Source organism: Aulonocara stuartgranti, assembly GCF_965226115.1.
Source record: "Aulonocara stuartgranti genome assembly, chromosome: 11".
Classification (NCBI taxonomy): domain Eukaryota; kingdom Metazoa; phylum Chordata; class Actinopteri; order Cichliformes; family Cichlidae; genus Aulonocara; species Aulonocara stuartgranti.
The window spans coordinates 3,480,927-3,506,540 of record NC_138947.1 but is presented as its reverse complement, the minus strand read 5'-3'; the positions used below and the strand labels follow the sequence as shown (position 1 = coordinate 3,506,540).

The window sequence follows — 25,614 nt, the reverse complement described above, 5'->3', positions numbered from 1 at the left end:
AGAAGTCTATGAGAACATGCCCTCACTTTTTTCCCTGTTGTTTATGTTCCCAGTCGCTGATTTTAAGTCCTATTTGATACAGCATCACGCTTGTTGTGGGAATAAATGCCTACTTTGTTACTAACATCTGAGCATGCAGAGTCCTTGTTAGTCAGATCCAAGAAGGACCAAAAATAAATGCTAAAATGCAACCTTCAAAACAAATGTTCAAAAACCAGCTGGTCGGGATAGCTACACCCATTTATCAGACAGTTGCTATTGTACTGACATCACATTGTGGATGTAAACTACACTGTAACTGATTTCATGTGTAAATAAGTTAACATATCAGAAGCACACACTGATGATTTTGTGCATGTGTCATTTCTCTTCAGAGGACAGATGAAAACAAACACTGATGCAGTTTTGCTTCAGAGTCAGGGGAACCACTGGGAATGATCCATAAATCTTTCAAGCAGCAGCACACTGATGATGTAACGTTTATCTGCCGTTGTGTGGGATCTGTGTGGGGGAATTCCCTGACTTTCTGCCAAGTGATTCCACAGTAACTTTGATATGTTCTCGTATTCCTCCTGCTGCATAAGAATGATGCTTTTCAGATTATAGGTCAGCAATTTTTACTTTGTGGCGCTGTAAAAAACGATGAATCAGATTGTTATATGGGGACGCGTTAAGGATTCCCTGGCGTTGTTACTGCTGAGCGTCAGCCAGCGCAGGTTTGTCTTCTTTTAAAATATGTCTTCAAACCCTGTCGGTGTGTCTCGTAGCAGCTGGTTAAACTACAGTGAATGTGATGTGAACGTGTGGATGCAGCTGCTGTGATTTTACCTTTTGTGCTGCAATACTTTGAATTCACACCCTGTGTTGCATGAACAGCTGAGGAGGTGCAACACCCTGTCGTCTGTGGAATGCGGTGTGAGATGTGCAGCCAGATCCAACATCAGGGTTGTAAATGTCATTCCTGAGTTTGTCAGTTTTCAGGTGCAGTCATGTCACTTCAGTCCCCGTTGAAGGAAAGGACACACCTCCAGGCAAACAGGCTGAACACAGCCTGCTCTGCTGAGCTGGAATCACTGTCCCCGTGACAGAATGTCGACTCACAGCTTTACACACGGCGAGATTACTTTGCACAGGTGCATAAAGACTTTAGAGTTTTGGCATTTGTGAATTGAGTTCGTACTGAAGCATGAAATTGAATGAAAATGCAGTCTAATTTTACTGTTTTTGTTTTGTTTTGTTAAATTCTGTTGCGTGGTGGAAGTGAAGAACACGCATGTCTGTCATTCATCCTTTATTTGAAACTTTCAAAGCACAGGAGGAATGGTGGACAATGAACCAAACCACTGTGAGGCACATGAGAGGGAGTCATTATTTCAAAACTTACACAACTCTGTACTAAAATGAAGAGTTTTCTGTACATATTGGTATATTATTTAGCATTGTGTCATATTTACAATGATGCATTGAGCAAACGGTATCCATGGCTGCTTGTTCCCAGATACTAATCAAGCTAGGCTACAGCATTCGTCACTACATCTAAATGAGGTTAGGAAGCGGAATGGAAACGGTTCCATTACAGTAGGTGGTTGACGCTGCATTCATTATTTGAAAACAACATTTAGAGGAAACCCTGTGTGTAGCTTGGCATGCAGGCTGGTGTTATTGGAGGAGTGTTGGAGCCGAGGCCACATTATCAAGCAGCTCTAACAGCTTCAGCTAGCTGAGGAGCTATTAGGATTGTGAGCAGATTTTTCCCCCTGTAAGTCGCCCGAGTCCACAAAATTTCCGACTCGGTGCCTTACTGAATGTCTGCGCGTCTTCAGATGTTGGGGGAGTCTGTCGGCAGATCAGACTCGGCCAGCAGTGCTGCCCAGGAATGTGTTGGCAGCAAAGTTCATGTTAGAGAAAGAGAAAATGCAAAATACCGACTCGCTGCACTCTAATTCTTTACAGTCAGCACTTTGTTTCCTGATTGTTCCTCAAACCAAAATCATTTTTTCAGGAATAAAATAGGTGTGTGTGTGTGTGTGTGTGTGTGTGTGTGTGTGTGTGTGTGTGTGTGTGTGTGTGTGTGTGTGTGTGTGTGTGTGTGTGTGTGTGTGTGAGTCCACAAATTTAATGACTCTTTGATCTGATTAGTTGCTAATTGCTTCCTTTTCAAAGACTTGACGTTTTATTGCATCTGAACCAGAGATGTAATCAGATTACTTTTTCAAGTAACGAGTAAAGTAAGGGATTACTATTGGGAAAAAAAAAAAGGTAATTGGATTACTGTTACTTTCCTGTAAGCACGCTGCGTTACTGTGTTACTAAAGCCGTGGGTTTTGTTTGTTTTTTTTTGCGAGAGTGTCTCATGACAGTGACGTAAGCGAGTGCGACGTTCGTGGCAACAGCTGTGTGCAGATCAACAATGGATCATATATCGAGTGCGGGAGAGTGTATGAGCGTGCAACGTTTAAAGCGTGGAAGTACTGACCTTACTTTGAGTTTGAGTCCATAAAAAGTGACAAAAACATTAGCGTCAAAAGTAACTAATTACTTTTGAAAATAAGTAATCAGAAAAGTAACGGGATTGCTTTTTCAGGGAAGTAATTAGTTACTGATTACTTTTTCCAAGTAACTTGACCAACACTGATCTGAACTATGAAACAGTGTGACTGTGGGTGTGGCCTGAGCTGCCGGCTCACTGCAAAGAGAAACAAGAACAAGGCTGAAAGTTTCCTCCACACCATGCGTGACTGGTGTCCTTGAGTCTAGTAGAATATCTACATCAATGATTTTCTGATGTGTGTCTCCCTTTTTTCCCTTATTTTTATTTGATGTATGTTTGTAGAAATATGTCTACAAATGCAAGTTTTTCTGAATCCAGTTCCATATAAACTCCCAAAGTTTGGGAGCACATCAGGTCTCGGCTGGGTCCTGTTGAAACGTTTCACACAAGTCCCTTCTTAAGTTTTTAAAAAATCCTGCTAAAAGGAAAAATAAGCACACAAATCAATCGGCTAACCTCCACAGCAGCGGTAATATAAGATCCATAACTCTGCGAGAAATGCGTCTTTAGTGTGGCTTACCTTTCTTTGAGTGGTCCTAAGCTCATCAGCTTAATACATATTGCATTCAGCAGTCTTTGCCTTATCACGGTGCTTCTTGCCTGCAGGAGCAACCACGGCTCCCACAGCAGTTTTACTTTCCTAAGGAGGCAGATTCTTTTGATGCATGTGTGCTGGAGTCACTCAGTCCGGCTTGAGCTGCCTTTATCTGCTAGACTTTAAGTGGCGTGTTTGCTGTTTGGTTTCCATGGTGCTGTGGGAGCCTTGGCTCGGCTGTGTGACGGGGTTGTGACTCAGAGCCTTTTTTCAAGGCCTCTGGAATGGGCTGAGTGGACTCTCTGTGACGGGAAGTCGGCTTTATTAATACACACCGACGGGCTGCTGTGACGCTGCTGGGCTGAGCGTCAGGCGGCGACAGCAGCAGCAGAACGAACATGCGGCTGTTAAGTCTCACAATGTGTTGACTTTTCGCTGGTGTCCTTGCTTGTTGCTGCCAAACATGACACAGCAACAGGTGGAGCCTTCAGTGCAGTTCGGCTGACAGGACACGCCTGTTCAGCCCAAAGGCAGACACACACACGCCTTTGTATGCAGAACAACCGCAGGGGACACATGCTTTCATCCCCTGAAGCGAAGCAACAAGGGGTCAGAACGACAACCTCTCTCATATATAATTTAAAATTGTGGTGAAAAGCAGGTGTGAGGGAAATTTTAACACAGGTCTAAACTTAAAGCCTGGAGCCACTTGAAATGGCTCAGGTTTGAAAACCAGGCAAAGCTACACTAAAGAGGAGACACGTTACTGTCAAGGTCTTTTTCATTGAATACTTGGAGCACTGCGCCTGCGTTGTCTCACGTAGAGTCTAAAGTCTAGCTGTTTGTATGAGGGTGTTATTGCAGGGTCATTTTTAATCCTTAACCAGGCTGATAAAGGAATTATTGGTCATCATATTACGTTTTATTTTAGCTTTGTGCTGCTATGCAAACTACACTAATCTAAGCATTTATATAATAAGCTCTTTATTTATAGACGACCTCTCAAAATCCACAGTACAAAGTGTTTCACTGGGGCAACAAAATACAGTCATCGACCCTGAGGTTAGATATCTACGATTATCCCCTTGAACTTCGATTATCCATTAAAAGATTGCTTCAGAATGCCATTCAAGTGGAAACTGACAAGACAAACACTGGAATTGTGTTTTAACACTGAACAGCAGAAGGCTCTGAGTTAAGTTGAAGCGTCAGGTCTTTGGTCTGCTGCAGGAAAACACAAAGAGGGAATTTTGTACTGTGGATTTAAACTTAAGTGAATGAAACCTCATATAAAGCTCATATTTACTAATGATTACTCACCACAATACGAAGGCTCTTCTCCTGTATTGCTGTAAGAGCAGGAGAAGTTATTACAGCCAACAAAACCGTTTTTCAGTGTTTATATGGAAACAACTTTAAATACTGTCAACTGTAATGATGTAAGGTTTATATTCACCCATCGGCCACGACACTAAAGAAACACCACCTAATATTGTCCCAACATAATAGCATTAACACAGGATCTCTGGGCATGTCCTTTGGTTTTAGTGTGGAGTGAAATGGAAATGAAAAGTAAATCCAAGTGTGGAGGAAAGAAATTAAACTAGAAAAAATAATAAATAAATGCACTGACTCTGCATGCACAGGCTTGAGTGTTGTGATTGTAGCTGTAGCATTATGCCAGCATAACCAGCAGCCATTTTTAACAGACGTTTTAAAACACTCAACTTTGAGCTGCTCAGACACCAGTGCAGCATTTGAAAGTAAATAGCTAAGTCCTTTTTCAGGATCAGACACAAAGCAGGGATTTTCCATGGAGGAGTTTGCCCCACCTGTCTGAACGATGTGCGTGAAGGTGTGGCAGACACTGAAGCGCTCAGACTTCTTTTTTTCTTCTGCAGTCTGTTGAAACGGTACAAAAATCAATTAAATATACTGTAGCAGACGTGGCTGAGCACGTCTAGGAGCAGCTGCAGACTGAAAGGCAGTACAATACAAAGATGCAGCAGATGCACTAACACTGCATTCATGGACTGATGTGCAATGTTGAGCGCAACTATGACAGAACGGCTATCAGACTGCACTGCAGGAAATGCACTTATCACATCACACATCCCATTTCCTCAACTGTGAATACTTTCTTTTACAATTTGCCTACTGTATTATGAACTATGACTTGCGCATGTTTCAGACATTTGTTATGTTTATGGTCAGTTTTAGGCGTTTGTTTATTTTCTGATAAACTAAATTTCCTTGTTACGCTTCATTTAGATTCAAAGCTGTATTTACTGCAGTCCGGCGCTGTTGTTTCCCCCTGTGCAACATGTCACATAGCTGCACAGTACATGCCAGCACCCTGAGCAACAACAGTGTGATAAACAGAAGCTTTTCAATATCTGACCAAACTCTCTCCTGTGAGGAGAAAACGAGAAGTGAAAGGGGGAGCCCGCTCAAGTATCGGACGTCATAGGAAGCCGTCTAATATTAGTCACAGCTTGAGTTCGCGTGAGTAAAGTTTCTATATTTATCTCGGGGTAAATTCTAAACCTGTCGCTAAGGTAACGTGTTATACATCTGCTCTATTAATGGGTGATGATGTGTAACAGGAGGATCCATTCAAGCTGCTCCTGTCAGCTTTGTTGAGATAAAATGTTTGCTGGAAAAGTTCCTTCCTAAAATGGAAAAGAGCATCTGTTCCAGATCATTCAGCCTTTCAGGGCCTTTAATTTCTTTAGCTGTCTGCTTGAAACACCATCATTAAACTATTGGTTTGCTGAATGAGCAGGAGCCTGTCAGGAGGCTCGTGCGGTGGAAGATGTATTTTTTTATTTGATTCTAAGAATTAAATGTGGAGAATAAGTTTTATTTTGATTTTATAGTCAAACCTAATAAAAAAAAATCATCATTAAATCATATTTTTCATTAACAAGTAGAGAATGAAGCCAGTCGGTGATGTGTTGAACACAGCAGTTTTCCTTTCTCAACATTTTTGACTTTATTCTCAAAATAAAAATTAAGAAAAATGACAAATCCTTTCAAAAATACAGAAAGTTCTTTTATTTCTTTCATCTTTACTATATTTTCTTTATTATCGTTACTTTAAATGATTTAAATATTAAAAATGTGGATGTTGCGGCTGATTTTTCTCTATATATATTTTCTCAATGTTCCTTGCAATCTCTAAAATGTTCAGCTAAGAAAAATGTTTGAAAGGTTTGAAAATGCGCAGTGTAATATAAAAAACCCCAAAACAAAAACCATCAAATGCTTTAAACATTTCTGTTTGCAGTAATTTAAAACTGGGCTTTTACCAAAAGACAAAGGATAAAATTGAAAATTATAATAAGACCCAAAATTCCCCTCCCAACCTCTTAAAGACTGATTATGGAGACTAGTTAATAATGAATGCCATTAATGTGCTGTTATTAGGTTAGAGCAGGATTATTTTATTTTTTAAAAGGGTTTGATGCTCATGTCACTATTTAAATTTCGGGAAAAACCCATTTTGGAGTTCTCGAATGTGTCTGGACACAAAGAGAGAAGCACGAGGTCTGACCTCTTCATTCATAATTGAGTGCATCACCATTACACCATCGCAGCTGCCATTACAAACCATCTCCATCATGAGCTTCAGTAATCACTGCATCAGTGGACCTTTTGTTACAGCAGACATTTTAACTCGTCATATAAAAGAATATAAATGCATTTAATTCTCAAATCCATCTCTCCAGAAACCTTTTTTTCAAAAAAAATACGAAAGGTTTTCCGCTGTATTAAGGCCAGAAGCGGGCAGCGGACCACCATCCAGCACCCGCAGCAGATTTCACTGCTCGACATCTTTTCTCATGTCGTTTGATCACATCCTCCTCTGTTCTTCTGGCTGCCTCGAGGGGGAAGCCCTGCGTTCCCTCGTGATGATCTCAGCTTGTATTACGTGACAGCGGACAATCGTCTGTCACACTGAGTCATGCCGGGCAGATAAGAGCTCGGAGAGCAGTCCAGGATTTTGGGTGTCTTCCAGCAGGGATGTAAATTGGATCATGCAGCTCTTTGTGTCGCTGTGTCACAGCTCTGAAGACGCCCCAAAAATGCCCGAGAGTCATAACTCATTTATACCTGAGCTGTCCTAAAGAGACGTAGTCGTTGAGGGGCATTTCCATTTAAGCTGACTTCAAACAGCAGGAGTAGCTTTTGATTCATTTTACTTGCTTTAGATTAAGAGATTTGTGTTTTATTTTTTAGTTTGATTAATCAAGAATACTTTAAACTATGGTTAATCCTGTGTGTTTGACTTGCTTTTTATATTTAGCTGTAAACATTTAAAGTCTATATTCAGCTCTGTCATATTTACACACTCAGGGAAAAGTTCCACATAAAAAGCAGGAGAAACGTCAGCTCTGCCAATAATTTACACTTTCCCTTATTGATTAATCTAAAGTGTTTTTTTTTTTTTTTTTTTTTCTCATAAATTGGAAAAAGAAAACTTGGGATCCTTTGTGTTTCTGTCATGTTGACTGTTACACTGGTGTATAGACATGCTGACCAAAGTGTCAAATAATGAGCTCAGTGTATGTGTGAGTAACGCTGAGCCAGAAATAATCGAAACACTCCGTTTCAGCAGAGATGGGATATCTCTGATGTGGTCATATTAGACACAGAGCACATTAGCTTCACTCTTACGTTTCAGATCTTGTATTTGTGAGGGGCAGCCAATCAGATGAAGGTTGGTATAAAGGAAGCATGCCCTTAAAAGGGGAAGAGAGCTAAAACGGCTTGGCTCAGGACCTGCACCAAGTATAATGATAAACACGATTAGTTTGAACTGTGAATGATGCAAAGCAGAAGAGTGAAAACACGTCGCTGGAAATGAGCATAATAAGTCACCTTTAGAGGCTTAAAGAGCCCCGAGTAGAGTTTGTAGGTGTGGTTGTTTACAGCCACACTTCCTGTTTTGCTTTTTTTGACTCAGTCTGATTTGGTTGAGGCACTAAAAACTGAATGGTTTCTTTGCGGAAAGATCTTGGTTTGGTTTCAAATACGGCCTGTTACAACATTACCCTTTTGTTCTGCATTTAAACGTGATGCTGACGAGTATTTATGAGCATCCCAGTACTGCCAAGTCTAGTGTGTTGTGGGCTGAAGTGAAGGGACAGCTACGCAGTGCCAGCGACTTTGACAAAACCATATTTTATGCTTTAGCAGTGAAATCATTAGTCTCCCAAATCCCTGATATGAAGCTTCATAACTTTTCATTTGAGAAGTAGGAAAATCCCATAAATGTGTAATCGCATAGATCAGAAAAGTGACAAACTTCTTGAAAATTTGCATTTTTTCTGATGCAGATATTCTGCAGATGAAGCTTGTGAGTGCTGGTGGTGTTTTGTTCTCTCGGGCCCTCGCAGAATACTTTGTGATGGAAAACAGATGCAGTAGGCCTGTAAATGTGCTGAACGGCGCTCTACACAGCTCTCTGCTGGCTTTATTGGTGTGCGAGTAATGAGAGACTCGGCCTTGGACTTCAGTGGACCAGAACTTGGTACCAAACTGAGATTTTGGCAGGCTGTCGTACTCTGTGTGTTTTAGTGATGTTTATAGAATGAAAGTTTCCACAGAGCCTGCAGAGGCAGCCAAACCCTCGATGAGTCACTCGCACATGGACAGGCTAAATCGCTTTAAGATGGTGGGACACCAAAGAGTCTCTCGCTCTCTCTCTGTGTCTTTGTGTCTCTAGCTCGCTTTCTCTCTCTGCCCAAAGACTTTCCCGTTGGGACGTAGACTGAGTGGCCGCTCTTCATCCTGCACCGTTCCATTCCCACCTGGTTACTTATGTAACAATGCTTCAGTTTCCAGACCTGTAAAATCTCATTTTCTCTGACATAAATTGGAGCAGTTGTGCTGTATAATCTAAGCAGGGCACTGAGTTTGTGAGGGATCTCGTTCAACTATCAGGCTCATATGTTCTGCATTAACTGCTGCGTTTGTTTATTAGGACTCAGGACTGACTGGAAGCCAAGCTTTGCCATCTTGATTTTGTTTATCTTAGCTTGCAGTGCTCTTATTGTTCAAGAAGCTGACCAGTTTCATTTAAAAGTATCATTAATTGTGTTCCGTATGTGTGAACTGCTTTTGCATTGTTGCGTGTGACAGAAGTGGCCGTTAAATTTTTTTTTTTACAAACACGATTCTGGCAAACTGGGAAATAGTTTGCATGTTTTGGTTTGTGTTTTGTAACTTGTGGCACATGGGTGTGGCTTGCTAGCATCAGAGTTTACACAATCACTGGAAGCAGAGTTGTTTTTTACAGCTCACCTGGCACTACTTGAGTCTTCCTGAAGCAAACCCGCCTTTTCTTCCTTTTCTGTCACTTTGATCTGTTGCACACTCACAGCGAGCGCTCCTGTGTTTCCTGTCCGACGGTGCCAGCCTCTTACTGTTTTGCGTGAGAGCACCCAGTCGCTAGACTCGTCCCACAACCTCAACTTGGTTTTACTCCAAGAATAAATTCTTTCTTTTTTTACCCGCTTAAACGCTAGCACAAGCTACAGAACCCTGACTCATTAAGTCCACATGGGTTTTATTTAGCTCAAAGCTAACGATAGCTGTTTCTGGCGTTTTCGTTGTAAGTCAGTGCAGCTGGAGAAGCAACTAGAAACAGCCTGCTGTTACAACTTGATGCCTATATGAGGCTGAGACTTTTTTCTTTTTACTTAAAATGGGACTCAGCCGGATGATAACTGTCGCACAGTTCGGGCTGGATGCAATAAAGTGTTTGATCGACTTGTTGCAAGAAGTCTTGTGAAGCAGCAGGATAGTCTTGTTTAGTCAAAGCACTTTAACCTGTTGTCAGAATGCCTGCAAGCTAATGAAGGAGGACTGCTGTGATTTTATTAATTTTTTTTTACTTGGAATTCACACGTCTAACAGGTCTGATTAACAGGAAGCGCTGAATAGTAAAGAACATGAACGCTTCTTCGTAATCTTATCTTAAGATCTATTTAGCTTTTTGTTTAATGATGGCTGCAAAAACCCCTGAAAGCAAGGGGCAGAAGAGGCAGTCGTGTACCAGCGTTGCTCTTTATCGTGTGAGATGTTCTGATTCAACACCAGTGAAGAGTTAGCGTAAAAGCTGACACAAAGAGCAGCGACCAGCATCTGACTCACCCACTGATGAGTCATGTACTAATCGTGCAAAGGGGAACAAGAGGCGTTTCATGTGCTCTTTGGTGTCTGCGGTCTCACACACAGACTTTCTAACAGGCTCTGTCGACGGGCGGGACTCCGCTCTCTTTCTTCATTTGTTGACTGATGGTGTGTTTGAGCTTTAGCGAATGCAAATTTCTGCAGGCACGAATCAGACAAAGCGAGTGCGTGGAACTCATTTCCACGTGCAAATTTTGCTTTGGTGACAGCTCAAACAAAACCGAGTTTGATACGAGAGAACGTCTCTTGGCTCTCTGAAGCCGATTAGCCATGGTCACCATTTGCTTTGCTGTGAAAAAGCAAACACTAAAAGCTCTGTTTCCATCTGCCACATGTGGATGCGAACGGGTGGTCTCTGGCAAAGGCCGCATTGTTGACGGTTTCTGCTGATTTATCCCACACGCGCACACACACAATCCCTGTCATTGTGTTCTTCATCCCAGAAGAGACACAGGAAACAGTCAAGTACCAGCCTGTTTCACTGAAAAATGCAGCAATAGAAAGTTTCACAAAATGCTGCAGAGCTGACTCGAACCATCAGGCTGAAGGCTGCAGAGTTTTTCTTTGTTGTTTCACAGGCCACACTCGAGGTTCTCTTCAACAACCGTCGTATCTGATATCATCTCAGAGCCTGCAGGGAAACTCTTCTGCTATACGTGTGAACGTGTCAGAACACCGTCTGGTTCCTCACACACGCCAAACCTGTTCAAAGTTGCATTTACATGTCCACAATTAGTGCGTGTTTTAAAAGCGTATAATAAATCAGGCCTCCAGTCCTAACTTTTTACATTGGTTGCACTGGTGCATTTTTCATTTAGGTGTAGCACCACATAGTTTTAGTGCCACAGAGTGGCAGATGAGTGGCAGTAAATGATAGGTGCTGTGTTCGCATTGTTGCCATTTTTACCATATCTGATGTTATGTGATTGTGGTTCAGCTCATTGTGGTTACCTCAGCAGTTCATGTCATGTCTGGGCTGGGCATTTCAGGGACGTGCGTAACGGCCACCACAGCATTTCTGCTGATCTGTAGTTCATTTAAATGAGCAAAATATTTAAGGTTTTGATTTATTTTAAGGATGAGTACAGGATGCGGTTTCACACACACTGCTTCACATCCAGGACGGCCGCCATCATGACAGTCAGTGAGAGACGTAAGGCAGAAGAATGAAATTGTTTATGGGTTGATGGATTATTTGTAATTATAGATTCCAGCTTCTTAAATGTGTGGATTTACTGTAATTACCGTTTCTACACTTTAAGTTATTGTGCACAAGACTAGAAATGAAAACAACTCTTTGATGTCTGCTAAAGGCAGAAATCGGGCTTTATTTCGATTTTTACCTGCGTGTTGTTTTGTGCTGGATAACCGAGAAACTGTTTCCTCAGTGATGCGGGAAACTTCAAATGATTTGACTTTGGCCGGGATTCAGCTGGTTGTTGTGATGAGTAAGTCGCCTTTGGAGAATAATTTATGCAGTTAAATTTTGTTTGAACAAAACAATTTATTTATTTTTATTTGTTGCTATTTTAACATTTGACTTCTGAAAGTAAGTCATAACCAAAAGCACATTTGGATACAGGCGCTATAATAAAAAGCGTTTTTATTTTAAAGGCCATTAGCAGAGGATCATGCTGTACTCTGGCATGTTTTCCTGGTGCCTCATTATTCACCAACCTTCCTCTTAGTCACCTTTTCCCCACAGTGCTCTCCACATAAAGTGGCTTTGTGAATTGCTAAACTAAACGTGGTGAAGCTGGAAAAAGGAAACACTGGGCTATAAAAGGAAAAGGGAACATTTTAGATGGCCTATAGGGAATGTGGAAGATCCCCCTCCTCCTGCCCCCCAATTTCTCCTCTGTGTTTGAGCAGTGAGTCATCAGGAAACCCCACCCACACAGACCGTAGCAAGCTTTGCAGAAGGGGGTGTGTCTGTGTTTATATAGCAGCATACCATATAGTTCGGTGGACACTTGCATAAGTTGGCGGTTTAAACAGGGAAAACCTCAGTGGGTTTCCTCCTGCAGCCTCTGATGTGCACGTGTGCAAAGCGCTGAAGCCCCTACTCCTGCAGGGGAGCTGCTCCTGTAAACACTGCAGTCGTAGTGAGCAGCTCCCAGCTGTCGGTGTGTGCACGCTGCTGTCTAAAGCCTCTGCAGCTACTTTTACATAGAAGCAATATGTTGTCCAGGTTTCCTGCGAGGAATTTGGAGGGCTTGTGGATATTTTTTTTCTTCAGCACAAATGACAGAAAAATAACATTAAAAAATCTTGTTTTTAGAGTTTAGTAACCATTTGATTTTGTGTCATTAATTTAAACATGAACACACACAGAGTGTGCTACCAGCAGATGAAAGCCAGACTTTCTGGAAACGGATGTTATGGATTTTTTTTTGTTTTGTTAAATTTTTCCAATACTACAGAAACCACAAATTCAGAACTGTCAGTATGGATGGATGAAAGGGTTGCATGAGGAGGCCCCCAACCTTTTTAATCTGATTGTGCGCAGCCAGGAAAATGATCCAGGCTGCCAGATCACTGCAAAGAAGGAAAAACAAAGGCGGCTCAGTTCATGGAGAGATTAGACAATGACGTTGTACAGTCTCAAATATTTTGTCTCTTAAAACAGCACATTCTGCACACATGGGTAACTTGCATTAGCTTTTATTTACTACACACTACAAACTGTAAATAAAAGATAGAATAAAAAGTGTTAGCTTTGTTACCTGGTGCTCACCCACCAACTGCCGAAGGAGCCAAATTAAAAGCCAAAAAGTTGTTTTAGCAGCGCTTTAAAGGACATCAGAAGTACAAGTGCGACTTGAAGCCTAGCAGACAGCTAACTCTCACAACCATAATAATGCCTGACTAACCCCAGCTGGGTTATAATTTGTTAATTTAAAAAAAAATTAAAAAATCTCCAGAGCAGCCTCAAGTGGCTGTTGGAGGTACTGCAGGTTCTGCTTTGGCTTTAGTTTCTGGTCCCTGAGCTTTCTGCCTTCTTTTAGTAATTGCAAGCGACACACAGAAACACTGCTTGTGCTGTATCTTGCGCACTGCGCCACAAAAACCAAATTCTTTCCATACTTAAATGTGTTTCTTCTATAAAATGTCTAAATTTAAGTTCCAGATTTATAGGCCTCGTAAAGGTCTTTGCATAGCCTCTTTTCTGGCTCTGGTCACAGTCATTTTTCCTTCATAGCTTGTAGGAATAGAAGGTTAGACTTTCCTTCGGGGCTGCACGCAACAAAGCACCACACTCAAAGTCCTGAGGTGTGTTGAAAATCTGCACAGAAAACTCTACACCTTTTTATTCCACTGCGTCCACAGCGTGCTGGAAATGTGCACGCTAGCAGGCCTGACGACAAGGCCTTGGTTGCCATGGCAACGGCATAGCAAAACAGGGGAGGAGGGAGAGACACGGCGGGCTTTTTTCTCTCTTTCACTCCGTGAGGCGGAGTTCGTTTCTTGTTACTGGGGTGGACAAAGATAGCTGTGAGTCATCCTCGAGGCTCGGAGCGGAGCCAACACATTCCTCCTCCTCCTTCTCCTCCTCAGATTTCTTGTCTCCATTATTCCCCCTCTTTCTCTTTTTCTTGTTGTCTCAGTCTTTTTTTTGTATTTCCATTTCACACCACCATCTCCTACTCTCCCCCATCTCACACCAACTCCACTGAAAAGCTCCCATTTTGTCTCTGTGCCTCAGCATGTGCCAGTTTTAAATCATGTGTAATGAAATTCCTCCAAAGAGCTGAAACGTAAACAATACCATTTTTTTTTTTTTTTTTTTTTACGATTTTATGTTTTTCCCTTCTTCTTTAGGCTGTAGGTATTAATGTGTGGAATAAAATAAAAAGAAGTGTTTTACTGTCTAGAGACAAGAAGAAAGCTTGACAAAATTCAGTTTTTGATCTAATTGTTTTTTCTCTGCAGAATATAAAACTTTTAATTTTAATCGAATCTGCATTTGTTTGCTCAGCTGTTAGATCAGTACCACCTTGCTTATTCCCCTGCTGATGATGTTGTAAATATTAATTATAAGTTTCTTAAAAATAACTGCTGAGTTTCTCCACATGTGTCCTGAGAACAATTTGAGTCTTCAGAGATTGAATATTTATGTGTTTGCTGTCTAATTTATATATGAACCTGTAATTCTGAGCAAACGGCTGCATGAAGAGCACACACGACAGATCGCACATGAACGTGGAGGGACTGGCATGCACATTTCACATTAGCACACACTGAGGTCGTATATACAGACGTTGGGTCCACAGATGCATGTACTCTGTCATGTTTGCAATTTTTGCATTGCAGAAGACTTAAACTCCACAAAGCCACACAGATGAGGTTTTCCAATGCTGTTCCATCCTCCACAGGCACCGCTGGCTGTTTTAGCAGACATCCAGCAACAGCATCCTGGAGAGGTCCCAGTCAGAGAAGCGCATCATTGAGATGCGTTTTGTAATGCAGTAATCTTCTGATTCCAGTTTGTGATTTTGATTTTGTGATTACATCAGGGGGAAAAATAGCTTTTGCAATATTTTCGTTTTTTTTTGTGTGTCAGAACTTCTCAGTTTAAAAAATTGCTTATAGTCAAGGTGCCAATCTTACCTCCCAGGAGCAAAGTTATTGGAGTGTATTTAATTTGCAATTTTTATTTTCACTTCAGTTTCTTTTTACTTAATTTCCCAGATGGGTTTTCTCATTTTAGTTCAGTTTTTACCATTAAAAATGTTTTTAGTTGTACTTTTCATTCATGTCAGTGGAAATTTTGGCATTTTTAAAAATTCTACATAGAATTGTTTTCATTTTTCTGCAGATGCAAAATGTAAAAAGTTCAGAATTGATGTTATAATGCACTCAAATCAGTATTTATAAGCAGGGATGAATCCATGAGAACCTGCTTATACAGGTCGCTTTGAAAAATTTAGCAAAACTAACAAAGACTAAAACTAAAGAAATTTCCTTTTGTAGTTCATAAAATCATTCTTATTAAAATCATCATTATTTAATGTAATTTATTTATTTATATATTTCTTTGTTTCACTTAACTTCATCTAATTGTAATACGTAGATTAGAGTTTGACTATAATAACTGTAGTCGGGATGAGTCAGTCGTGCCATTTAATCCTGCGTCCTAATGTTCCTGACTTATAGTAAAATAATTACTTAGTTCCTTTTTCTTTTGTAGTTCATATAATAGGAAGTGAAGTTAGAGTGCAAACGGCTCAAACGTTCTTTACCTCACATGCGTGCCTTTTTTGCCTATTTAAAGCTGAAATTGTGCTCGAAGTTTTTACGTTCAGAGAAATGTGAGTAAATTAGTAGTAGTTGCAGTTTTGCAGACAAATGTGCACCTTTGCACCTCCCTGTTCAAAGCCACTGACAATACTCATTTAATAAAACCGTTATTGAATGCGATCCTATTGTGAGTTTTTGGTTTAGTCCCTCAAAGCGTTGCACAGTACAGAAGCTGCTATAAAGTAATTAAATAAGTGGGTTTTCCCAAGCCATTAGGGATTCTCGTGAGTGTCTGTATGTTTTTTCACTCCACCACTTTGCTTCACACTGAAGTATCTCAGCAGCAATCGGATTACTGTGAAATTTCTGTACAGAAATGCTTCAGAGTGCTACCAGCAGAAATTTTCATTCAGCCTGTGAAGGGTATCTTTCGATTATCTAGAAGATGGGATTAAATTCATTCTGCCACATCTAGCCTGCAGACTTTGATCTCCAGCCTGTATATAAAAGATGGCGACACGGTGAAATCAGCCATTGGTCACGTTTTGAAAGCTTAGGTTGAGCACCTTGGCTGGATGTGACTGAAAGTCAAAGGACACTGCACTCACATGTAGTCAGCTTATCAGAGACAAAATAGGGCCATCGTTAAATCAATAACAATCAAACAAGACTTAACTGTGATCAAGAACATACATTTGAACTGTTTTGATTAGAAACAATCCTTTTGGCCTGGTTTGAGTGTATATGCCTCCATCCATACAGTATGAGGAGTCTCTAAACGAATTAAGGACACCTAATGAGGGTGGTAATAATAAAAACATCAATACCACCACATGTGTGTCCGTGTTGGTGCTGGTCTCCCTTTTTATAGGAAGGTCCTGAGAGGTTAAGCCACGGACCCGTACGTTACATGATGGATGGAGCGTGCTCGTGACCTCCTGAGTTTTCCCCTCCTGCTGTGCCCTATTTAGTGTCTGCTTGAAGGAATGTGAATGTCAGGAATTTGAGCTGTTTGCAAGAAAGAACCTTTCTTTGGAAGGAGAGATGGACGTAGTCAAACTGTACAAAGTTTAAAAATGCTTTCTTTTTCTGTAACGTCTGTTTTCTCCTTTTAATCAAACATTTTATTTGAATGCGTTTTATAAATATACCGAGCCATTATTGTCTTTGTTGACTCATATCAACATTTAAATGCCATTTACAGATATCAGGGACCTGGGATCTGTTATGTCAAATTATTTTTGTTTTTATTATTTGTTCACATTAAGGAAGAAGTTTTTGATTTTGAGGATCTCAAAAACAAACTGGAAAAAAAATCATCATTGTTTTTTTTTTTGTGTTTTTTTTAAACATCAGCATGGATGCTGTCAGCACTGACCTGCTTTTGTGTCTACGAGGGATTAAAACCAGAACAAAACAAGAGCACTACTTTCAGTAGACTTGTGACAACTTGGCTGCACAGGGTGACCCAACATCTTAACAATCACCCCAGTTCATATATAATCTAGTTATAGTATAAAGTCACAATATCAAACACCCGGCCTGCAAGTCTTTTAGCTCTAAGCTTTTCTTATTCTTTTATGTGCGAGGAGAATACAAACTGCAAAGCAGCATGTTGATACAGTAGAGGCACATCCATCCATTAATTCACTGCTGAAGCTGATCCACTGGGCCCATTAGCCTTAATGAATGTCACAGCAGACACACACACACACACACACACACACACACACACACACACACACACACACACACACACACGTCTGCTGCAGAGTCACACTGTTAAAACAGTCTGTTGGAGAAAATATTAACATCCAGACAAAGAGCTGCATACTTTCTGGTAATGTTTATCTCCAGCTGTAAACAAATGAGTTTATAAGTGAAATGAAAAACACACCTCTCATTGTCTCCTTCTCTCATTACAGCCATGTTTGGGTTATTTTTCTTTCTTTTATAGACGTGCACTGGGTATGTTAATGAGCATTGCGGTGAATTTAAAATATCCCACAATAACATAAAGCAGCGACTTTAGTAAATAAGTTTCCAGAAACGTATATGAGCCTCGAGGAGCATGGCACCTCCTCATGTTGTTAAGCTATATTATTGTTATTACAGTCACAACAGTATAAGCCATTAAGACATTTTATAGCAGTTGTCACGTCTCTTTTTACACGAGTTACTAATCTGTCCAGTGGGAGAAGCTCGGAGCTCTGTGATGACTGACATGTCAGAATGAGGCAATAACTTTGTTGGTCCAACAACTGTTGTAGGTGTTAATAGTGCATTTTGTGCTGCACTACACCTGAGCCATGAAGTCATTCTTTGACAAGTCAAATATGACAAATAGTTGCGACACATAAGCAGGAACCGATATCGTTCTTCCTTCCTACTCTGGTGCAGTCATATCACACAGAGGTTGATTCAAAGAAAGGCAGAAAGGCAAGCTGCCCATGAGCAAGGCTTTTAACTCCAGCAAGTATTTGTGATGTTTATAGAAAGCGATGTGTGGTCTGAACATCAGGCACTTCAGTTCAATAATATCTTTATTAATATTAAAAACAAAACAAAAAAACCAACAGATCTGAAAACAGTGAAAAATCTTCTTTGATTCCTCAGCTGTTCATAAAGAATGAAATGCTGTGTTCATGAGCAACAATAAAAAAATGTTGTGCTGCAGAATTTTGATGATTATTTTTTTCCCAGAGTGTTATTTAAAGAGCACGTGTGAATCAGTCTCTGCTTTCTTCCCTGAGCTGCGTATGTCTGTGTTTGTGAGCAGGCCGAGCCAGGACGCTGATTTGATTTGGGCCCATCAGAAACTGGGCGGCCCTCCTCCTCCTCCTCCTCCTCCTCCTGCTTCTTTTTTTCCCTTTTTAAAATTTTTTTTTATAAATCTTAACATAATCAGTCTTGTAGGCTCTTTTTTTCTTTTTTTCCTAAATCCGCTTCGGTTTTCCGCTTTCTGCCTGTGATGCATGTTTTTTCGGTTGGCCTGCTGTTTGTTTTGGCTCTTTTTTTCAGGAAAACAAAGTTTCGCTTTCATCCTCTTAAAAAGAAGGCCTGGGTTTTATTGAAAGCAGTAACGGATATTGATTGCTGTGTCATAAATGCATTTTTGCTTTGGAGTTTATATCCGTCAGTTCACTCTGCTGTGGGGTATCTGTGTGTCTTTTTGCCTGCTTCTCCATACACTGGCTTTCCTAACAGCCTGCAGTCCATGACTAGAGGACTCTGAGGTCTGTGTGAGCAGCCTGGAAGCCTTCTCCTGCAGCAGATGGTCATTATTAGTGACAATGAAGCCTGGCCCACAGGGCCAAATAGAATAATAGGGAGCCCATTTCCTCCTCAGTCGTGCATGAGCCTCTGTCCAACCCGTCCCCTGTCTTCACGTTGTGCTGGAAATATATAGTTTTTCCACAGGCAGTTCCAAGGTTTCTTTTACTTTTTCCCCTCACACAGTTCTCTGAACAAACACGAGTTCTCTAAAAACGCCACAGGTTGTCTCAGAGAGAAGTTCATGTGTAGTTTGGGAGTCCAATAACGGCACAGCGTGTCATCCACAGCTTCTCTCACTGCCGTGTACTTTGGTGCTATTTATCGCTCGGCACAGATAAAGAACAGATTCTCCTTTTATAACTTATAAGCTAACAGGAAATCTATACTGCAAGTTACCAAATACATTAACTGATGGACTGATGGAGGGTAATAAACCAGTCGACAGCTAAATAAATACATAGAGAAATAAATGGCCTAATAAAAAAATATGTTGGATTTAATGTTATGCCTGTGACCTTCTGTTACATGGAAGGATTTGTGGTGAGGACCTTCTTTCACCTTCTCCACTGAAATACAGACAATAGCCTAAGTGGAAGTTTATTTATAGAAAGCATTTATATTTGTTCTCTTATTTATTTCTCCTCTTTTTCTTGGGTCACCTACAAAAACTGTTCCATGGATGGCAAGGCAGCTTTGTTTTATATAGCACCTCTAACACAGCTGCACCTTTTTAAAATGATTTAGATTATAAGAGGCTGTAGACCTAATGTGAGTGTTTAGATGAGAGGATGGAGAGCTAACTTGTGTTTATTTCTGCAACATGAGAATCTGTGGGGATCGACTCACTTTCAGGACCAGCCTCAAGTGGTGGTTAGCAGAACTGCAGTTTTTGGCATTTTTGATTAGCTTCTTTTCTCAGTACTGGATGCGGCCACTTGTAGTGCTTCAATAAGGCTGATAAAATGCTTGTCTGTGGGGAATAAAATTACATTTATCAGCAGGGATATGATGAGCACAGTTAGAATACATAACAACGACACATAAAGTACCAAAAAAATCTATAAATGACATCCTGTCATCCTTATCGTCACAGGAACACCAAGAAGGAGTCTGACCTGGAGGCAGCTCTGGTCAGGTTGAGGGACTTAGAAGCTCTGCTCAACTCCAAAGATGCTGCCCTCAGCACTGCCTTGGGGGAGAAGCGAACCCTGGAGGCAGAGGTGAAGGACCTCAAGGCCCAGCTGGCGAAGGTAAAAGACATTTTTATCCAAACTTAAGTCTTACATGGTTAACGTGGGCAGGACGAGTACATTTCATTTTATGGAGTCTGAATTGTTGGTTATTTACTGCTCAGTTTTTTTTTCTTCTTTTACTCTGTTGCTTTAGCATCAAAGTAAAAGAAGTTCCCTCTACATTAATGAAAGACAGTGAAAGCCTCGTGGTCCTGTGGTTTAGCGTACCTCTCAGAAGTGGTTTATTCGTGGTCTCAAATGGGGAAAATCCCACAAACACCATTGTGCGTTCTGTCCCGCCCCCTTGAGCTGCGATTTGATAGGCAAAGAAGTAGACTGCGGTTTGAAGCTTAGCCTGAAATTTGCAAATGGAAGAGAGATGTCCGTGCAGGCTGCTTGGATATTTACTGCTCATTTTGCACCGATAAAGCAGGAGTCGCTCTTTAATATCTGCAGACCTGCACGGATTGTTTAAAGCTATTTATCAGCTGAACAGCAGTCAGAGGAGTGCAGAGCCTCTTTGGCTGTCTGTGTGGTGCTGATCTCAAAGCAGAAATACCCCAGTGGAGTTGGTAATTTTATGTAAACCCTCCAGCAGCTGATTATGAATGAGGATGTGGAGGCGAGACAGACAAAATTGCATCTTTTGCTATTTGTTTTATCAATGAACGTTACTCCTGAGGTTGTGGCCTTGCTCCACCTACTGGCCAAATCAAGGAACTAAAGGTTTTTCTTTAAGAGAGGCTCACAGATTAAGCAGCACAGATTGGACCTTGTTCTGTATTAGATCTCTTTTTGTGTGCTTACATGCTTCGTCTAAAAATCATTTCTCTCATCTCGTTTCTCTCTTCGTGTGTCCTTTCCAGTTGGAAGTAAACTTGGCTGATGCCAAGAGGCAGCTGCAGGATGAGATGCTGAGGAGAGTGGACGCCGAGAACCGCCTGCAGACCCTGAAGGAGGAGCTGGAGTTCCAGAAGAACATCTACAACGAGGTTCCCGCTCTTCACCTTAGCACTTCTATTTTTACAGAGCTGTCTCAGTAATCTGTCCTACTTTTCATCGTTTCCACAGGATATTGATTTGCTTCCAACCACCTACTTGTTGTTTTTGCATGTTTCCCTTCAGATCTGTCTCAGAGCTGTTTCTTCTCCTTCTAGTAATGCAGAACAGATAGAAGTCTGCACAGAAAGAGCAGATATAATGATGCCATAATAGAGCTGAAATGTTCATTTCCCAAAGTTGGCAATTTTGTGCTTTTTCCAAATGAGGAATATCTTGGAGATTTGTTTTCTGTTGGCCCTCTGAACAAAGAATTCGTGCACAGCAACCAATTAATTAATACAATTACATTAATTGACAAGGACAGTTTTTTTGTTTTTTTACAGTTGGTGGTAGTATTATTGTTTATGGTGCATGGACCAAACATCAGTGCGGATCAGTCTTTTTCGAGCATCATTCATACAAGTCGCGTGACAAAATCAAACAAGGATGGGAACTGCCACTCTGAGTTTACATGTGTTTGTATCTTACACTGTCTGCAGGAGCTGCGTGACTCCAAGCGTCGCTTTGAGACCCGCATGGTGGAGATTGACAGCGGGCGGCAGCAGGAGTTCGACTGCAAGCTCGCCGAGGCTCTGATTGACCTTAGAGGCCAGCACGAGGAGCAGGTCCGCCTCTACAAGGAGGAAATCGAGAAGACCTACAACTCCAAGGTAACTTGCTCTCTGCCTGGGAAAACGGTTCTGTCACCACCTAGAGTCAAAGTATGACATCATTTTCACTTCATATAATTCAAAGAATTCATTTGTCACCATCTTAGCATACAAAATGCTTCATTTTTGTGTACAAGTATATTCATTAAAAGCGAAGCCGAAATGAAACATTTTTTTTTTTATCTGGCCTGTAAGGCTTTCCGTCTGTGTTGTCATGGTCCAACCTGTTTTTTTTGTTTTGTTTTTGTTTGTTTTTTTACCCACCAATCGCATCACTGTGGAGAAGGAAGGGTATATCTACCTGTGATGAGATGCTCATGCTTGTAACATTATGACAGGATGTAAACATTTATGGCCAAACTGTACAATTTCTTTCTTTTCACACTAAAAGAAATGACACATCGTGGCCTGTACACGGGCAGAGGTGGAGTATCCTCATGCTGATCAGCAACTAAATAAAACATCTGAGAAATGTGTCGGAGACGTTTGCAACACATTGTAGGATTTTAGATCTCTTTGGTTTTGTTAGCTATGAAACAGATCATGTTTGTTTCTTACAAAATGGTAGAAGAAGATTTTGCTGATTCTGTGAACGAAGATAAAAACAGGACATTACATTCAAACCTGTATGAACTTTGACATCCAAGAACAAAACAGTAAGATGCTTAGGGCTAAAAAAAATTAAAGTTAAATTTATTTAATGGATATATATATATATATTGTACTTTTCTGTTATTAGTGATATTGAAAAAAATCACATTTTAATCATTTTAATGTTCCAATTTTCAACATAATTTGCAACTTTAAGCTTTACCTTTACAAATTTCTGTAACACACACACACACACACACACACTGAGATAACTGAGGGCTCTGCAGTCGCAGAAATTGATCTTAACAGTAAGTTGAAAGAAAACCTGTTTGTAGAAAACACCTGTTGATATGAAAATAACATCCATGTGGTCAGTAACAGTTACTTTAGTGCAACACTATGAGGGAAAAAATCCCCTTTGAATTCCAGGTGTGACACGAGGTAGGAGTGTTTTTTTCAGATGCTCAGTTTGCTTCCTGCACAGATCAGGCGGCTCTGCTGGCGAGCTTTTAACTGTCGATGTTGGTAGATAGAAGGAAAGAGACACATTTTTTTTGGTTGTTACATTATTGTGGGGTGTGTGTCGTATTTATTATACTTCATTCTTTTTACCTTTTCAGCCCCACGAGTTGAGTGTTACTCAGATTCATTAGATGGAAAGGTCAACATTGTAACAGCTGATATTTCCAAAACTGAGCAACTCGTACAAAAAGAACCCAGATGGATTTAAAGCACTACAGACCAAAGGGTGAACTGTCCTGTTACTGTGACCGTGGTTATGGCGGGCCTTGTGGTTTAGTTTCTTTTATAAGTAATGCTCCTTCATCCCATTACTTTGAAATAACTTTATTTGGGTTTGTTCATTCGAGCTTTATTAAGAAGGTCAGACTGAAGCAGTGTAGTTTTTCTGCTGTAGTTGAGCCCTGCTGGGAGCTGACTGCCTCTTCTCTCTGCCCGACAGTTGGAAAATGCCCGTCATTCAGCTGACAGGAACAGCAGCTTGGTGGGAGCTGCCCACGAAGAGCTGCAGCAGACCCGGATCCGAATGGAGAGCCTGTCAGGCCAGCTCAGCCAGCTGCAGAAACAGGTACTTCCACTCGCAGCGTGTCAGTGGATTGTTAACCATCAGGTGGATTTCTCGGATCCAAGACAAAGCAGTGGTGAAAATGTAACTGGGCGTCCTTTGTGCGTCTTCTCTCTGAATCAGCTGTCGGCAAGCGAGGCCAAGACGCGGGAGCTTGAGGAGGCTCTGACACGCGAGCGCGACCTGATGAGGCGACGGCTGGAGGACAAAGATCGGGATATCACTGAGATCCGAGCCCGGATGCAGCAGCAGCTGGATGAGTACCAGGAGCTGCTGGACGTCAAACTGGCCCTGGACATGGAGATCCATGCTTACAGGAAGCTGCTGGAGGGAGAGGAGGAGAGGTGAGGTTGTTTGTAAAACAGCTCTACAACCATGTAGATGCCCACAAGGCCAGAAGTTGTTATGGGAAAAGAGGGAGCACTAACAAGTCAGTGAAAAATTGGTTTGTGGGGATAACGAGTGAAAACTGAACCCAGCGCTCCATAACCTCGGCGAGGACTTCTGTGCTCCAAGCAGTGTAATAAATAACCAATTAGAGTCACTGCCATGCTGCAGGTGGACACCTGTGGACCAGTCTTGGGTTCATTTTGTTTTTGGTGCTTTTGCTTTGGGGCTGTTTGTCTTTCTTTTTTCCTTTTTCTCTTTTTTAGCGTAACGAGGGTGTAAATAGAGTCCTTCTAACTTTGAGGAAAGTACTCTTTCTATTTTAAAACCCTGCCCTTAAACACCTCGTCAGAGCCATAAAAAATGGTTTCACCACGCACCGCAGCATTTGGTCGAGCTGAAATGCCAACAGCGAGCCTTACTTCATCATCCAGCGGGACTGTTGGCTGATTGTGCGGAGGAAACAAATATCACAAGGACTCATGCAAGTAGAATATTATTATAAATATGAAGTGTGTTTATCAGTGCATTCAGTACGGGCGTTGTGAGGTGCATCGTGACGTGATATATAAAGTAAACAAAAACCAAGAAAAATGCCAAATTGACTTTAATTAACTACCAACAACAGCTGAGTTTCAGGGACACATAGGAATCCGAGTACTTATCCACACCCACAGAGGGAGGGTCGTGGGGTACACCTTGGACAGGTTGCCACTCGTATCACAGGGCACACTTGGCAACAGTGGGAAGGGGAAAAAAAGCTTCCTTTCAAAGGGAAGAAAGCTCCAGCAGAAACAGGCTCAGGGAGGGCGGCCATCTGTTTGGGATAAGAAGAAAACACAAGCGGAAAAAGGGACAAAGAGACGACAGACAGGACAAAACATAACTAAGGTAAAGAGAAAGTTAATGGCGTGCAGCCAGCAACGCCGGTGAAACGTGACTGACCGAAGTATATTTACAGTCACAAATATCTGCATGAGAGCTCAATTTGTTTCGTTCAGTTTATATATTGTTCATTTTCTTATTTGACTCGGATTTTTCATGAAAGTTTTTCATGAGTTTGAAGAGCATAACTCAGATATTCTTCAAATGTGATTTGGGCCTGTTTTTTTTTTCTAATGACAAATCAAAATTAATGTGGCTTTTATGTCGCTGTAGGTAACCTACTGCTATCCAGCCAATACAGCTCATCGGCTCCTCCTCATGAAGGGCTGACCTGAATGTCTTGACATGCGTCTCTTGTGGAGAGCTGCTAACAGACAGAGTTTAGAGCCGCATTTCATCCTGGAATAAATCTGTTTCATTGCAGCCGTTTGTATCACATGTGAAGAGCTTGCACCAGAAACAAAGTTTTTCTAAATATGAAATAAAAAAACAAAACCTATTAATAACGTGTAGAAAATCTGTATTATTTCTGATGGCCAGCAGGGGGCAGCATGTGTGATTATGAAAACAAGGCAAACTGTATAGAGGTTTTTGAGAAAATGACCCTGCTGCTCACTTTATCCGTGACCTCAGGAAACAGTTTTCTGATAATTTCATGGTGTTGGGCACAAGTTTTATTTCTTATAGTATACAACATATAAAGTAAAAAGGACGATATGGGACCATATGAGTTCAGGGTGTTGTTGGCATTGGTACCACAGTCTGTTAATATCATAAAAAAACAAACGGAGAACAAGGTGCAGAATCAGTGAGAGATATAATTATATGGCGATTATGACACGAGGCTGTTGACTGTCTTTAACCTGATGAGGTTTGATGGAGTACCCGAGCAGTAAGGATGTAATCCTGGCACTTAACCA

At 41.2% G+C, this 25,614-nt stretch overlaps 1 protein-coding gene across 4 annotated transcripts in view; it reads left to right on the top strand.

Annotated features, from left to right (window-relative positions):
- lmna (lamin A) overlaps positions 1–25,614 on the top strand; it is a 39,755-nt gene that overhangs the window by 8,109 nt on the left and 6,032 nt on the right. For all 4 annotated transcript variants that reach the window (XM_082552510.1, XM_082552507.1, XM_082552508.1 and 1 more), the window contains 5 exons: positions 19,897–20,053; positions 20,902–21,027; positions 21,577–21,747; positions 23,300–23,425; positions 23,546–23,766. In XM_082552510.1, coding sequence (XP_082408636.1) covers positions 19,897–20,053; positions 20,902–21,027; positions 21,577–21,747; positions 23,300–23,425; positions 23,546–23,766 — 801 coding nt within the window. The remainder of the gene's footprint in view (positions 1–19,896; positions 20,054–20,901; positions 21,028–21,576; positions 21,748–23,299; positions 23,426–23,545; positions 23,767–25,614) is intronic.